We start from the raw sequence: 14,280 nt of genomic DNA, 5'->3' as shown, positions 1-14,280 counted from the left end.
TTAGCAAAATGTTTGCTTTTGTTCATAAAAAGTCATTTTTCTTGAAAACGGTTGACTTTAGAGCAATGAACCAAGAGAACTCTTATTGTGTAAAATTCATTGGCGCTTTAGAATTTGCTGTCAAAAGTCAATTTTTCCAGTGGCGTAAAATTTAGGGGGGGGGAAACCCTTACGGTACCTTAAAATCTCCACCACTGGCACGTCCAATGAATTCGAGAAGGGTGCGAAAAAGTAGCTATTAATAGTGGTAATGTGTGTACAAAAGCTCAGTCCTGTAGTTCAAATGATTCCTAAGATATATATTGGCGAAAAACTAAAAAAAAATTAAAGTTTTGACACCGTGTATCTCGAAAACGAAAGCCCGGAGAGAAAAATGGAAGAGGAAAAAATTGTTTCTTATTTCAAGAGGAATTTACAGTTTTCCGTTGCGACACTTATTTAGGAACACCCTGTAAAGCAGAGTGACGTTTTTTTTGCAACTTTAGTCACAGCATGCATGCTGTCATTTTTATTCTGCGTGTGGTCAATTTCAAGAAAACGGTGTGTTATTTCCAAATCCAAAGTCATTGATGCATAAGCAAACATCACAAAAACAAAACGATTACGGTTTTGACCACCGCAATTGTCGGAATAAAGAATAACCTTTCGTATGCCATTTTTTAACACTTTTTAAAAAAATCCATAAACAACTTCCAATTTCATCCGGTACTCTCTTCGATATTTAGTCATGCCATACATAGCGATAGCCTTGATTGCTGCCAAAATCATAAATTGTAAAGTTTTATGTTGCGATTTTACTTTTATAATAAAAATCGCTGACTTCTGACTTGGCCCTTACTAACACCTTCTGCAAATCAAAGCATGCTGTTATTAGAGATATATCATTTTTCGACAATCCTTTATCAATGTCTTTCAGATTTCGATAATTTTTTTTGTTCCCTCGGCATCTGTATTCTCATAGGCACTACACACGGAATCTTTTTTTGGCTTAAAGAAAGCTATATTAAATTTCGAATTCTCTCGTTTTTCCTACAGGCCCACGGCTTATAGATAAAGGAGTTATTAGTTTAAAGGGCTTACGGTTTGGAATATATATTTATTTCTCTCTTTCCTTCCTGTAGGTACCCTGTTTATAGGGGTATAGGGCAAAATAATAAAATTCGTGTTATTTTTTTGACCTGGGAAAATCCCATTTCTATAAAAGATTCAATTATCATTTTTACGTTCTTCTTTTTTCATTTCAATTTACGGCAGCTATATCTCAAGAATTTACAAAAAATTTTCTTATACTTTTGGCGCCTCGTTAGTCGTTTGGGGGCCTATCTTCCAAAATAAGTCGGGTTTTGCCGACTTCCCGACCTGGCCAGACCGGGCCTGGTAATAGTATGGGGTCAAACAACTGAATATTCAAGGATTTTCATAATTCAAAAACGTATAATTCGTCTTATTTTTGGAATGACGCAAACTGAACCTTGCAGATCAATTTTTATTAACAAGAAANAATCTTTAGAGGTACAAATAACTGGTGAGGTCATTACAAACAGATCAACTAAATTTCTGTGCACTATGTTGGATGGTTCAGTAAGCTGGAGTGAGCAGGTGGACTTAGTATGTGGAAAATTAAATAAACATTTTTTTGCACTAAAGACATTAAAAACACTGGACGAAAACTCTCTGTTGCAATTTTACTATGCTAGCGTGTATGCAACGTTGTCCTTTAATGTAATAGTCAGGCCCGGTCGGGCTCTTTCAGGGTCCTTCGGGAAAAATCGAAATCGGGGCCTATTTGGTTTTGTCTGTTATTAGGGTGCATATCGACTCTCCCAAGGGAAACTGTCTATCTCAAATTTGGTTATACTGAGATAATTGCATTTGAATAGTTGAGAAAATAATAATGTTCGTTATTTTTTTATTACAAGAGCTAAATTGTTCTTCTTTAACAAAGTAATTATTGTTTAAGTCTTAATTAATTATTGATGATCTAAATAAAATAGTTTAGGATAAGAAAAAAAGTGGATTTTTAATGAGTTACAGTTTTCGTCGACAATTTATTTTATTGAGAAACAACTTACTACACTAATAAGGTACAGAAAAATTAAACATTTTCTATTTTTAGATAAAAAAATATTTGTTAATAATCAATAATGACAGAAAATGAAAATGTATTACGATTCAGTCAGTCATCTTTTTGGTCAATATTACTTTCTTCCTGGTGGTCAGTCTTACAAGCAGGCCGAAGGGAATTGTAAAATCCATGATACATCGGTGGTATCAAATTAATCTTACACAGACCCAAAAGACCACTTAATTTTTTACCATCAATTGGCAGTAAAAATTGATACAATCTTGGAAATTGATATTTTTCGCGTTTGCGTGTGTTTTTTGTTTGTAAGTCTAGTTCTTTATGATTTTCTTCAAAATTATACACAAAAAATACTTTATTGGGAGACTTTGGATCGCAGTGGATTTCTCTGATTTTGCTGATTTTTACAGCCTCTCCAGTAATATCTTTTTTCCAGTTTTGCTTCTTTACCATTGGTTTAAAAGTTACAAAATCTTCTTGAGACATTTCTTTTACTTTGTACTGTGGGGCAGTAACTTTATCCATTTTTATTAGACTAAATCCTCTGATAGGGAGTGTATACAGGGTGTTCCTAAATAAGTGTCGCAACGGAAAACTGTAAATTCCTCTTGAAAAAAGAAACATTTTCTCCTCTTCCATTTTTCTCTCCGGGCTTTCGTTTTTGAGATACACGGTGTCAAAACTTTAATTTTTTTTAGTTTTTCGCCAATATCTTAGGAATCGTTTGAACTACAGGACTGAGCTTTTGTACACACATTACCACTATTAATAGCTACTTTTTCGCACCCTTCTCGAATTCATTGGACGTGCCAGTGGTGGAGATTTTAAGGTATCGTAAGGGTTTTTCCCCCCCTAAATTTTACGCCACTGGAAAAATTGACTTTTGACAGCAAATTCTAAAGCGCCAATGAATTTTACACAATAAGAGTTCTCTTGGTTCATTGCTCTAAAGTCAACCGTTTTCAAGAAAAATGACTTTCTATGAATAAAAGCAAACATTTTGCTAATGTAATAATAATGTTTTAAGTGTACGTCACTAGTTGTTTTATATTTTATTGTAATATGTATGTTTGTATAATGACTTCATCTCATATTCTCCTTTATTTTTATTTTTGACAATGCTAATCCATAACTAGTTTGTGGCAACAAGGCAAATAAAGAATTATTATTACTACTGACTCTCAGGCCACGGTAAAACCATAAATCAGGCTATTATTTTTGTATCAACCGTTTTTCGAATGTTTCTGTGATTTTTTTTTTCCAAAAAAAACAGCAATACGAAGTTCTACGCCTTCCTAGGAGTCTTACTAGCCGCGGCTTCGAAAAAATCGGGTAACAAGAATCTACTAGGGAACGGAGGCGTAGACAGTTTGGGCTGGGATAATTGATAATTATGTCATTAGACTTCCTTGAAATAGATTACCAGAATTGCTGGAACAGTTACCTTTAGCTCATAGATTGACTATATGGTGTATGCACGACGGAGCTCCCTCATTATTCTGTTAATGTTCGAGCCTTTTTAAATCAACTCTGTCCAAGCAGATTCATCTGCAGGGCAACACCGCTCCTGTAAATTGGCCGCTAGATATGACCCCGATGAATTTTTTCTTCAATCGAACCCTAAAAGAAATAGATTATTCGACACCCGTCAACAATAGAAATGATCTGTGACAAAGAATTCAACATAGTATAAATGTCATTAGAAATAATCCCCAAATCTTACAAAGGGTACAGTTTAATTTTTTGTATAGAATTAATCTCTGCATGTATGTAGGTGGTAGACATTTTGAACTTCTTGTAAGACAGGTCAATAATAATTAGTTATTTTTTAGATTTTTGGATCGTTTAGATTGTTTACATTGTTTAGATTGTGTTAGTTTGATTAGATTGTCTTCAGAAAGTATGTTTTTTACTCTCTCAATTCTGTTTGCAGTAAAATTGTTAAATAAACGAAATTTAAAATTGTATTTGCACTGTTTCCTTTAAAGGCATATTTCTTGCTAATAAACAATTGCTCCTAATTTCGTTTCAATGGGAAATAATTTTTAAACCAATGTTTTTATGCATTTACAAATTTAAATGCTTTTTTGTTGAAAACGGCTGGCTTTAGAGATATTAGCAAGGTATACCTTTTTTAAGCAGAAAAGTTGGGGGAAAAGATTTTTCCAGTCCAAAGTAAAATACACCGTGGCACAAAAAAAGGTTTTTATAATTTAAATGCGCCTTATGGTCGATTGTGGCGTACTCTAGAATATGCAATCATCGATAAATTCGAATTTCTCATTCCAAAAAAAACCCGGATACGAAATTTCACGAAATTAGCTCGGAGTAGTAGAAAGATTTTAAAGAAAATGTTATTTATTTTTTCAACTTTGACACCCTGTACCTCCGTTATTATCAATTTTTGGACTAAGGCAAGTTTAGTTAACTCTACATATTTTGAGCTATATTATATCTGGTGGAGAGATAGACAGACCCTTATTTAGATACCCCCTGCATAGGCACTTTTGGCAATATTAATTCATTCCGGTAAATGACTACAAAAACGGTTCTTGATATTAAGTGATAGGGAGTTAGTGTCATACAGGTAGTTAATCGTTGATAGATCATATTGTAGTTTCAATTTTCGATGTTTTCCATACACCTGAACAATTTTATTGCAACGTGTAGTCACCATCTGTCTGCAAACCCAACACACATAAAAGTTTGCAATTGTCATTATAAAAGCTATTTTCTTGAAAACCCGATGCGCTAAATCTTTTGTCCACCGTGACTGCCGGTTATCCCTTTACACGTGCTAGGTAGTTTTTAAAATTAATGACTCTAACATATCTTTTTTAGCTGCGTAAACTTATAAAAATAATTAAAAGCTACTAAAGAAGAGTATTCTGTATTGTCGAAAACCGCAGCTTGCCCTACATTCGAATTCAGTATGTTTCTATTTCTGTTATACACAAAGAAGACCAAATAAACTTGACCCATTAATTCATAGAGAACCGCGTGGAGTCTGGCGAAATTTTAAACATCAAAACAAAAACATTAATGGGACTTGAGACAGATATATTGATTAGTCCTTGTGATTCCATCTATATAAAGAACATGGATTAATTATTATCTTGCTTATAAATCGATTTGCAACCGTTTTCATTCGTTGAAATATTATAAACAAATTAATAATGAATTTAAATGATTTCTTTAATCACATTTTCTTGTTTTAAACTAGTCAGTGATTGAAACATTTGTAGCGTATAAGTTTACTAAAAATACTTATATTATTTAAATGGAAAAAGGTGAAGCGATAAAACTAAATATAACTAGACATCGGATATGACGTGTTGTAGCTGTAATGTGAACGAATTAGGACTTTTAATAGATGCAATTTAATAAATTAACAAATGTTGGTCAACTGGACACAAGGCTGTAAAGTATTAATATTTTTAATAGATTGTAAGTTATTTTTGTTATAAAGTGTACATAATCCGTAAAATCCGTATTTATCGACATTAAGTTATTTTTAAGTAAAACAGCAGGAAATATTGCATTTTTGAATGCATAAGTGCCGTTCAAGCGTAAACGCAAAGCTTCAAGTGAATATTTTTATAATTCACTAATTTTTATCAAAAGTTTGATACAAACGTGTTAATCGTGAACTCGGAAAATGCATTTGTAACAAATTCCTGTAAACAATACCGAAGGATATTCATTTGTCGAGGTTCATATAAGGCATTGTTAACTATTACTATGTATTTATTACAAGACCTACCCTTGGTTGCCAAAGAATTAGGTATCGCTTTGAAAGGCAGTAATAAAAAATTGAATTAAATAAAATAAATTTAGTGGTCCCTAGTATTAAGTAATTAATTACACAAAAGTTTTTAGGTTTGCGTAAGTCCATTTAAATAATACATTTTTCATTTCTAAATTTCCAGAAAAAACTTATGAAAGTAATAAATACCCGTAATTTACAAGAAGAAACGTAAAAATGTGCCAGATTACCACCAGCATAAAAAATATACAGGGTGATTAATTAAGAATGGGTAATCTCTACTCTAGAGATATTACACACTAAAATATTATGATTGAGTATAACGTGCCTTATACAAATGTTGCAGGTTTACGAGAATCAAAGTTGGAATTTTAATTTCAAATTTCTCAATAATTTTGTAATTTTTAGCAGCATCAACTCGAAAATTGGTAGTTTCATGTTTTTTGGTATGAGAATTACGAATTTGGTGCTGGGCGTTAGTTATACCCTGCTACTTCAATAAATCAGAAAAAAATTTTTTTGTGCAATAAACTGTGGCTAAAGTGAGTTAAAAATCTAAAAGGTAGTCAATTTGACATAGAAAAGGCACTCTTGTTAATTAAACTAACTCTATCGGTTTTTGGGTTATTTGCATTTTAAACGGTCAATGTATTTTACTTTTATAAAATTTTTATTCTTTTAAATTACAAGTAAGGGGGTAACAACAACAAAAACAACAAATAACAATAACAATCAGTAACAGTAATAATAGAAAACTTCAGAGTAAATGCTCAAAATGTCCGCCGTCCACTTCAGTACACTTTGCAATGCGCTTTCTTAAAGGTCTTTGGATATTAAATAAAATGTGTCGATTATTTTTAACGAATTTTTAGTCGCAACTACTCGATAATTTGTGACCATATGGAGAAGTCTGGAGGGTTTAAATCTGAACTTCTCGGTGGCCAAACAAATTCACCACCAGGCGCACTGGCAGAGATTAAAGTTCTCTAGATATACAACGAGTTCTCAGATCTGGGTTTTCCAAAATACGAACTAAAACCTCTTCCTCGTCATCGACGTTGATAGTTTTTGCAGTACAATTGTGACTTTTAGGACGAAAATACCCTGTTTCACCTAGGCATAGGCGATTGTAAAAAATAATTATGAACAGTTTGTGATTGACTTGGTTTTAATTGTAAATACATTCTCTTACACCATGTCCACAAAAATTTGGTTGAGGAAAAACACAAATCACATTTCACGCATTTCACTGTTGGAAAAATCATTATGTTGTGACATTTTTTAGAACTTTTGCTACAAATAATTACTAAATAAAGAAAAAGATATATAACTTTACTAAACACTCTTATTAACTTAACGCAAAATAGTCAAATATACACGAAAAATTGGCATGTGCCGACAGAAGCAATAACAGTGGTTAAGAAGATTGAACGGTTAAAATTCAAATAACTCAAAAACTGATAGAGTTGGATGAAGAGTGCCAGTTTTATGCAAAATTAACCTGTCTTTTATTTTTGGCTGATTTTAACCATAGTTCATTGGACAAAAAAAATGTGATCTGATTTACTTTGAACACTCTGTACCTCGAAAACCTGCAACATTTGTATAAAACGTGTTAAGCTCAATCATCATATTTTGATGTGTAGCATCTCCAGTTTAGTAATTGCCCATTATTAATGAATCACCCTGTATAAAAAATATTTAAATAATTGTTTAATGATTGCCTATTACTTAAGTTTAATTTGTGTGTGTGTATACAGAGTCGCACTTTTTGATATAAGTGCATTACAAATATGATTAATAAGGAAAACATGCACACCACAAAAAGTGATGTAAGTAATCTTCTGATGAGGCCCTTGCCACTTTTTGTATTGGGACTTCCAGAAATCAAATCTTCTATGGGAAATGCTCCATTACCCTCCATTTTTTTAAATTAAAAAAGAACTCCTAATTCTAAATCAGCCAACACTCTGCATTCAGTTTTTTTTTTGTACTGCTCTGGAAACGAGTCGATATATCATATTGGGCTTGTTGCATATTTTTGATATTTAAAGACTCAATCAACTTTTGTAACCCTTCAGCTTTGGATGAACACCAGAAAGTCACCCCTAAAATAGATAAATGAGCTAAAATTTTACAATCGGCTGTTCAAGTCATAAACTGAAACCACAAAACAGACCGGAGATTCACACACTCGAAACAATAGAAGAATAACACGAGCTTATATAATAGGACATGAACCTATATTCATAACCCGAGACACTGCACACAGTACAATTCTCTCACCAAATACTGCAAGCATGTTCTGGACACATGAAGACAAAATCAGTCCTCTGCATTCTTGAAGGTTACCAGAAACCCCTTACTTCCCGACACCCTAAAATCTGCTACAAGTGGGTTTTCTCTTTAGACTCTACAAAGGAACATATTTGCAGTCATCATATAAATAAATTTATGTGAAAACTACTCCCAAATATGTATAGTGGTTTTTAGTTATTATTTTTGCTTTCGTATCGTTTTTTATCTTCCAACGATCTGTGTGAAGAATTTCTTTTTTTTTCACATCTATATCTCCTTTTAACATCCAAAAGTAATTACTGAAAAGAATAACTGAAACCCAGTGTATTGATTTACCGCTTTAAAGACTTAACAATATCATATAGAAATATTTTTAAGTAATGCCGTACATATTTTGTCGATACAGGAGTGAGAAACCCTGGATGCAAACCCCTATTCAGACCCTTATGGTTTCCGATCATTGAAAAATGGTCGGCATTGTTGCTAAAACATTATTTAAGACGTAAAATAATTTTTAGGTAATATGCCGTTAAAAAACCATAGGTCGATATAAAAATTATTAACTATAAATTTGAAAAGCATATATATTATATTTTTTTTTCACTTGTGAATGTTTTTTCAAAATCCAAAAAATTATTATTAAAAAATCAATAAAAAAATCTGCATTCGAATATTTTTTTAAAAATTTGGAATTATTTCTTTCTCTGTCTCTTTTTTCTTTTCAGCGTGTAAATTTTTATGTGGTTTTATTCATGTTTATAACCGACAATCTTAAAGTTGTTTTTGTAACAAATGCACTTTTAAATTATTTTTACTTATTTTAAACATATATGTGCCAATGGCTTCATCACAATTTTTGCATAAATAAATTGTTCAAACAATTGTAACAGAAGTTGCAAATATGCAAATGCGAGGGTACTGTTACTTCAAAACATATATTATATCACTGTTTTAAATGTAAGCATGAATATTGAGTTAAAATTAATTGTTTATTATTATATTTATTTAAAAATAATACTTTCTTGCACGTCATTAAATTTCTTAATTTCTCAAAATATTTTCTCGATTCTCTATAAACAATTTTTTTTTAACTTAACGACATGCGATCATAATTTCTACGGTATAAATGAAATTTCTCTTGAAATTAGGATAAAACTCATTTTGGACTTAGTACACAGTTTCAGAGAATTGTTCCAACGAATATGTACGGCATTGCAATTTTCATTCTTTATGTTATATTTCTGATGAAAATTTGTAAATGCCGTATTAATGACCTAAAAGTGTAGTAAAAATTTAATGAAAAATATTATTAGCTATGTAAAATCCACTACTTAGTTAAAAATGTACGGCATTGGTTTTTTTAATTTTTTTACTTATGAAAGGTTAATTACAGCCATACTATTTTGAATATAACATTTTTTGAAAATGAAAATTTGTAAATGCCGTATAGTTATTAATGACCTAAAAATGTAGTAAAAATTTAATGAAAAATATTATCAGCTATGTAAAATCCACTACTTTGAATATAACATTTTAGTTCATAACAAGGAATTTTTAAAATACTGTAAATTATCAAAATTTATTTATTTGTTTTTTAATTCGAATTTTTAATTTGTACCATTAATTATAACCGGCCATGATTTAGTACCATAGTTTTTGGATATACAGGGTGTCCCGAAATTCATGCAACAAAATTTGGTCACAGATTCTTAAAACAAATTTACGGGACACGTATTTTTTATTTTTGCCAAGTGGCCCCCTCTTTCGGAGTTACGCCCCCTGAAGTCCGCCCCTAAGAATAATCTTTTGTTTATATCTCAGAACCCTGTTGTACGAGAATCACTAAATTTGGTACACAGGGGTTTTATGACATGTGGAATATGATGATGCTACGTTTTTGGCGGGGAACCCCCTTAAGACAATTTTTCGTGGGCCCCCTTGTCTTTGGAGCCAAAAAAATTTGGTCGCATATTTAAATTTCTTAAGAATTATCAGTCCACTAGAAAGCCATTAAATTTAGAAACTTTTTCTCACTTTATACTTTTTTCGTAAAACGCAATGTTTTCGAGAAAAATGTCAAAATGTGATCGAATGCATATCGTGATTCGCCATTTTCCTCAGAAACATTGCGTTTTCCGAAACAAATATCAAGCGACAAAAAGTTTCTAAATTTAATGGCTTTCTAGCTAACTAACAATTAAAAAAAAATCAAATTTGTGACCAAATTTTTCTGGTTCCAAAGACAAGAGGGCCCACGAAGAAGTGTCTTAAGGGGGTTTCTCGCCAAAAAGCGTAGCACTGTGAGATTCCACATGTCATAAAACCCCTGTGTACCAATTTAGTGGTTTTCGTACAACATGGTTTTGAGATATAAAAAAGACTTGTTAGGAGCAGATTTCAAGGGGCTGCAACTCCGAAAGAGGGGGCGAATTGGCAAAAAGAAAAAATACGGGTCCCCTAAATTTGTCTTAAGAATTTATGACCGAATTTTGTTGCATGAATTTCGGGACACCCTGTATTTTATCAAAAAAGTGGTTGCCTTATAGGAATTAATGATCTTATCGAAAAAAAAATAAGACTCAATTCCAAAATACAAGTAATCGTTTATAAACTTTTGCATTAACCATAATTTTCAGACGGTACAGTTACTAAGAATTATTTGGAGAATTAAGTAATCATGTGGAATCGATGTCGTACATTTTTCAATGACTTGAAACAATGGGGGCTAAAATAGAGGGTTGCGCCCTGCATCAGCAGATACGTACGGCGTCACTAAAAAAGTTATCTACTTATCAATTCGAAACTTGCAGTATAAATGCCGTAAATCACCAAAAACCGGGCCAAAAAGAAAATCAGAAATTTTCCTGGATTCCTGTATTGCTATTTTTGTACGGCATTAGGTCGAGGTTCATTTTTTTTGTATAACCTATATACTTTAGAAATGCCGTACAAAAATGTTTTGCCCTTGGTGGACAGATTTAGCTTACCTGTTTACTCAATTGTACCATCAAGATTTGACAACATAGTTTCTAAAGTTATTGTTATCTTATTTAAGTTATTGTTATTGTGTTGTCTTGTAGTCTATTCAGTTTGCGACGTGAATCCGCCGAATGTATAATTTTAGCTAATTTTAATTTTGGGGTTGACGGAGATAAATAAATAAAAAGTAATTAAAAGCTTACATCAAATAGATAGTAAATGGGTACTTTTGTGGCACTATTTTGACTCAAACAAAAAAGCAAATAAAGAAACATTTTTCATGTCTACCAATACGTTTGCAAAAAGAGATTTAGTTCAAAACTTGAAATTATCATGAGAACCAATCTGACAGTTTATCTGTTTCATTTATTTTTATATGTAAAATGAAATTTCTACTAAATATCTTAAAATAAATAAGTGTAAACTAATTTCAAAATCTCCTAATTTAGCTGCACCAAAAATAAATGATTATATGTTCGATATGTGTGACCCAATATTTACTGATTTACATTATATTAAATTGTGTTGATTTGTGTAAGCATACATCATTTATAATTTAAGTTTTCGAAATTTTATAGTTTACATTTAGTTTAGCCGGAGCGGCATTTATATTTCGCGATAATTTTAAAGTATTTGCTAAAGTAGGCGGATTTTATTGCATAATTAACGTAGATATTTGCCAGTAATAACTGCAAAAGCTGGTTTATATTTTTAAAGATTATCACTGAAGTTTTATAATCTATTTGATATATTTTTAGCTACGGGTAATATAAATATAAGAAATATAAATTGCATAATTGCTACCTACACTTCTGAAGGAATTTTTAATAGTTATAATTATTAATTAACTTGTCTGCTCAACTGTGCTGCTGTTATACAACATACTTTTTAATTGCACAAATTGACGTTCATTTACTTCATTAACACCACTGAAATTAGCTGTGTTTTTGGAAGCTTTTCAAATTCCACGACTACAAGGTCCAAGTTCCATAATTTTTTTTCGTTAATTTTGTGAGACATAATGAAATAAAAAGGAATTCATTAGGTAGAACTCCTTCTAATTTAGTACAACTCTTTTAACGTTACTACCTACATATATAACAAGATAAATTAAATAATTATTCATTATAAACATGCATTTATTATGTTTTATTTTTTGATACAGTTGTATTATTTTAATAAATGCGGTTTACATGTCCGTGAGCTTGTGGATCGGCTTTACGATATAACTTTTTGGTAGAGATTTTAACGAACTTTGCCTCATCATCTGTAAACATAAGCTTTCATTAATAATTTTACTTTTTCCTTGGAAGTGTACCAATAAAAAGGCATTGACATTACAAAAATGTATCACCCTAACCTTCCTAATGGAGGACCTTGAATATTTTTAGCACCAGCGACGAAATGCAAGATGATAAGTGTTTCTACCAGCCCCATGACTGCTTCTTACTTTGGTTAATAACGAGGTTAATAATGATTTATGTAAGATTCGTTTAGTCTGAGGGAACCCCAAATAGCTTTGATTAGTTGTGAGATAAAACATACAGAGCATATGTCATATGTTACATGTCATATCTCTAATTGTTATTGCTACTGACAAAAAAGTGACCTACTAATCTGAAGTTTTCTTTTTGGTCCTTTAAATGGATGACCAGTCCCCCAATATAATAATAACAGTTAAAAAGTTTCTGCGGTACTAGCACCTACAGATTAGTAGTTATGTTAGCTGGTACATGTGCCAGTATACATAAAGTAGCAATGACATTTAGAGATATTACTTATGCTTTGTAGGTTATATCTACATGTTTGTTGATACACATCCAGATAGCTGAATCATTCATTGGTTGTTTCATCAATGGTATAGCGATGAGAACTAATAAGTTCGAAAATGGTCTATGTCTGGTAACTACGCTAATTAATGACGTTGGCCATTTACTAGATATTTGGGGTGTAGTTCAATGCTAGCCAGGGCATATACATTACACAGCAGGGAGATTATGCTTTCAAATTGGACATACAATTTTTGTAGGAGTTCTTATAACAGTATTATAAAACAACTAATTCCCATCAATTAATGACTCATATTTTAAATTTTTCTCTATAAAGCAAGCTCACTCAAATTACTCAATTAATTTCTCTATGATGGTTTCCGTAATAGTTACCGTATGTTGATACTTCTCTTCATTTGTACTTATCTAGTGATTTTTTAAATGAAATTGCCTCATATTTACATATGTTAAATAATAATATTGTATATTTTCAGAATGGATCATCAGATATAAATAACCAGAGAAGACAGTTGAGGCGCAAAAGTTCTGGACGACTCACAGAAACCAATAGAACACCACAGAATAAATCAAAAGAACCAAGTGATATAGAAGAAAAATCGGCAGTGAAGATACAAGCAGGTGTTAGAGGTTTCCTCGTCAGAAGACGACAGAAGAAACAGAAAAATCAAGAATCATAAAAACTAGGCATTAAAATCCATTCACACATTCTTATATTACTTTGTAGTTAGGGAAACTTGCACAGGATATAATATATTCAAAAACTTTCTGGTCCACTGTAAAGTAAAGTGAGTTGTTAGGTATTTGTACTTTTTGAAAATGGGAAATCTGGCGCCTACAAGATTGTCTAACCCTGGAAATCAAATATAGTGCAAGTTCACTTAAAATATTTATATACAAACAGACGCGTTTTATCCCAAGAGACAGCAGGCAAAACAAAAAGAAACAATTTCAGTTGTAATTAAGTTATTTCTGTTTGCTTAACCTCAATTAAATCTACAGTAGCGCAAGGTGAATTAAGAACACGCTTTCGAATAAGTGCTAACAGGGGTTCTAACAAATCTGGAACAAAGTATTTTTAGTTGTTGAGATTCTTCAGAAGCCGTAATCTGCCGAAAGATAGTCCATATATCGCATTCGGTTTAAAGTATCTTAACAATAATAAACAGATCAAAATATTGTGAGATGTTAAATTAAGTATAATATGCATATACAAAACAATATTTACAGCTAGTCAGAGATATTCTATGGTAGTTTATAAATGTATTCTATTAAGTATTCCAAAAAAGATATTGTAACAATTTCCAAAGAATTGTAGTGTTAGATGTAAGTGTTTATATTTATACTTTCTTAGATTTAATAAACTA

The 14,280-nt window shown here is 31.6% G+C and overlaps 1 protein-coding gene across 1 annotated transcript in view; it reads left to right on the top strand.

The window, feature by feature from the left end:
- The window catches only part of LOC108908510, an 86,846-nt gene extending 72,566 nt beyond the window's left edge, over positions 1-14,280 (top strand). Inside the window, exon 3 of the mRNA XM_018712565.1 lies at positions 13,390-14,280. Coding sequence (XP_018568081.1) covers positions 13,390-13,593 — 204 coding nt within the window. The 3' untranslated portion in view covers positions 13,594-14,280. The remainder of the gene's footprint in view (positions 1-13,389) is intronic.

This window comes from Anoplophora glabripennis, unplaced genomic scaffold (genome assembly GCF_000390285.2).
Source record: "Anoplophora glabripennis isolate ALB-LARVAE unplaced genomic scaffold, Agla_2.0 scaffold233, whole genome shotgun sequence".
Taxonomy (NCBI): Eukaryota; Metazoa; Arthropoda; class Insecta; order Coleoptera; family Cerambycidae; genus Anoplophora; species Anoplophora glabripennis.
This window is presented reverse-complemented; position numbering and strand designations above follow the sequence as displayed.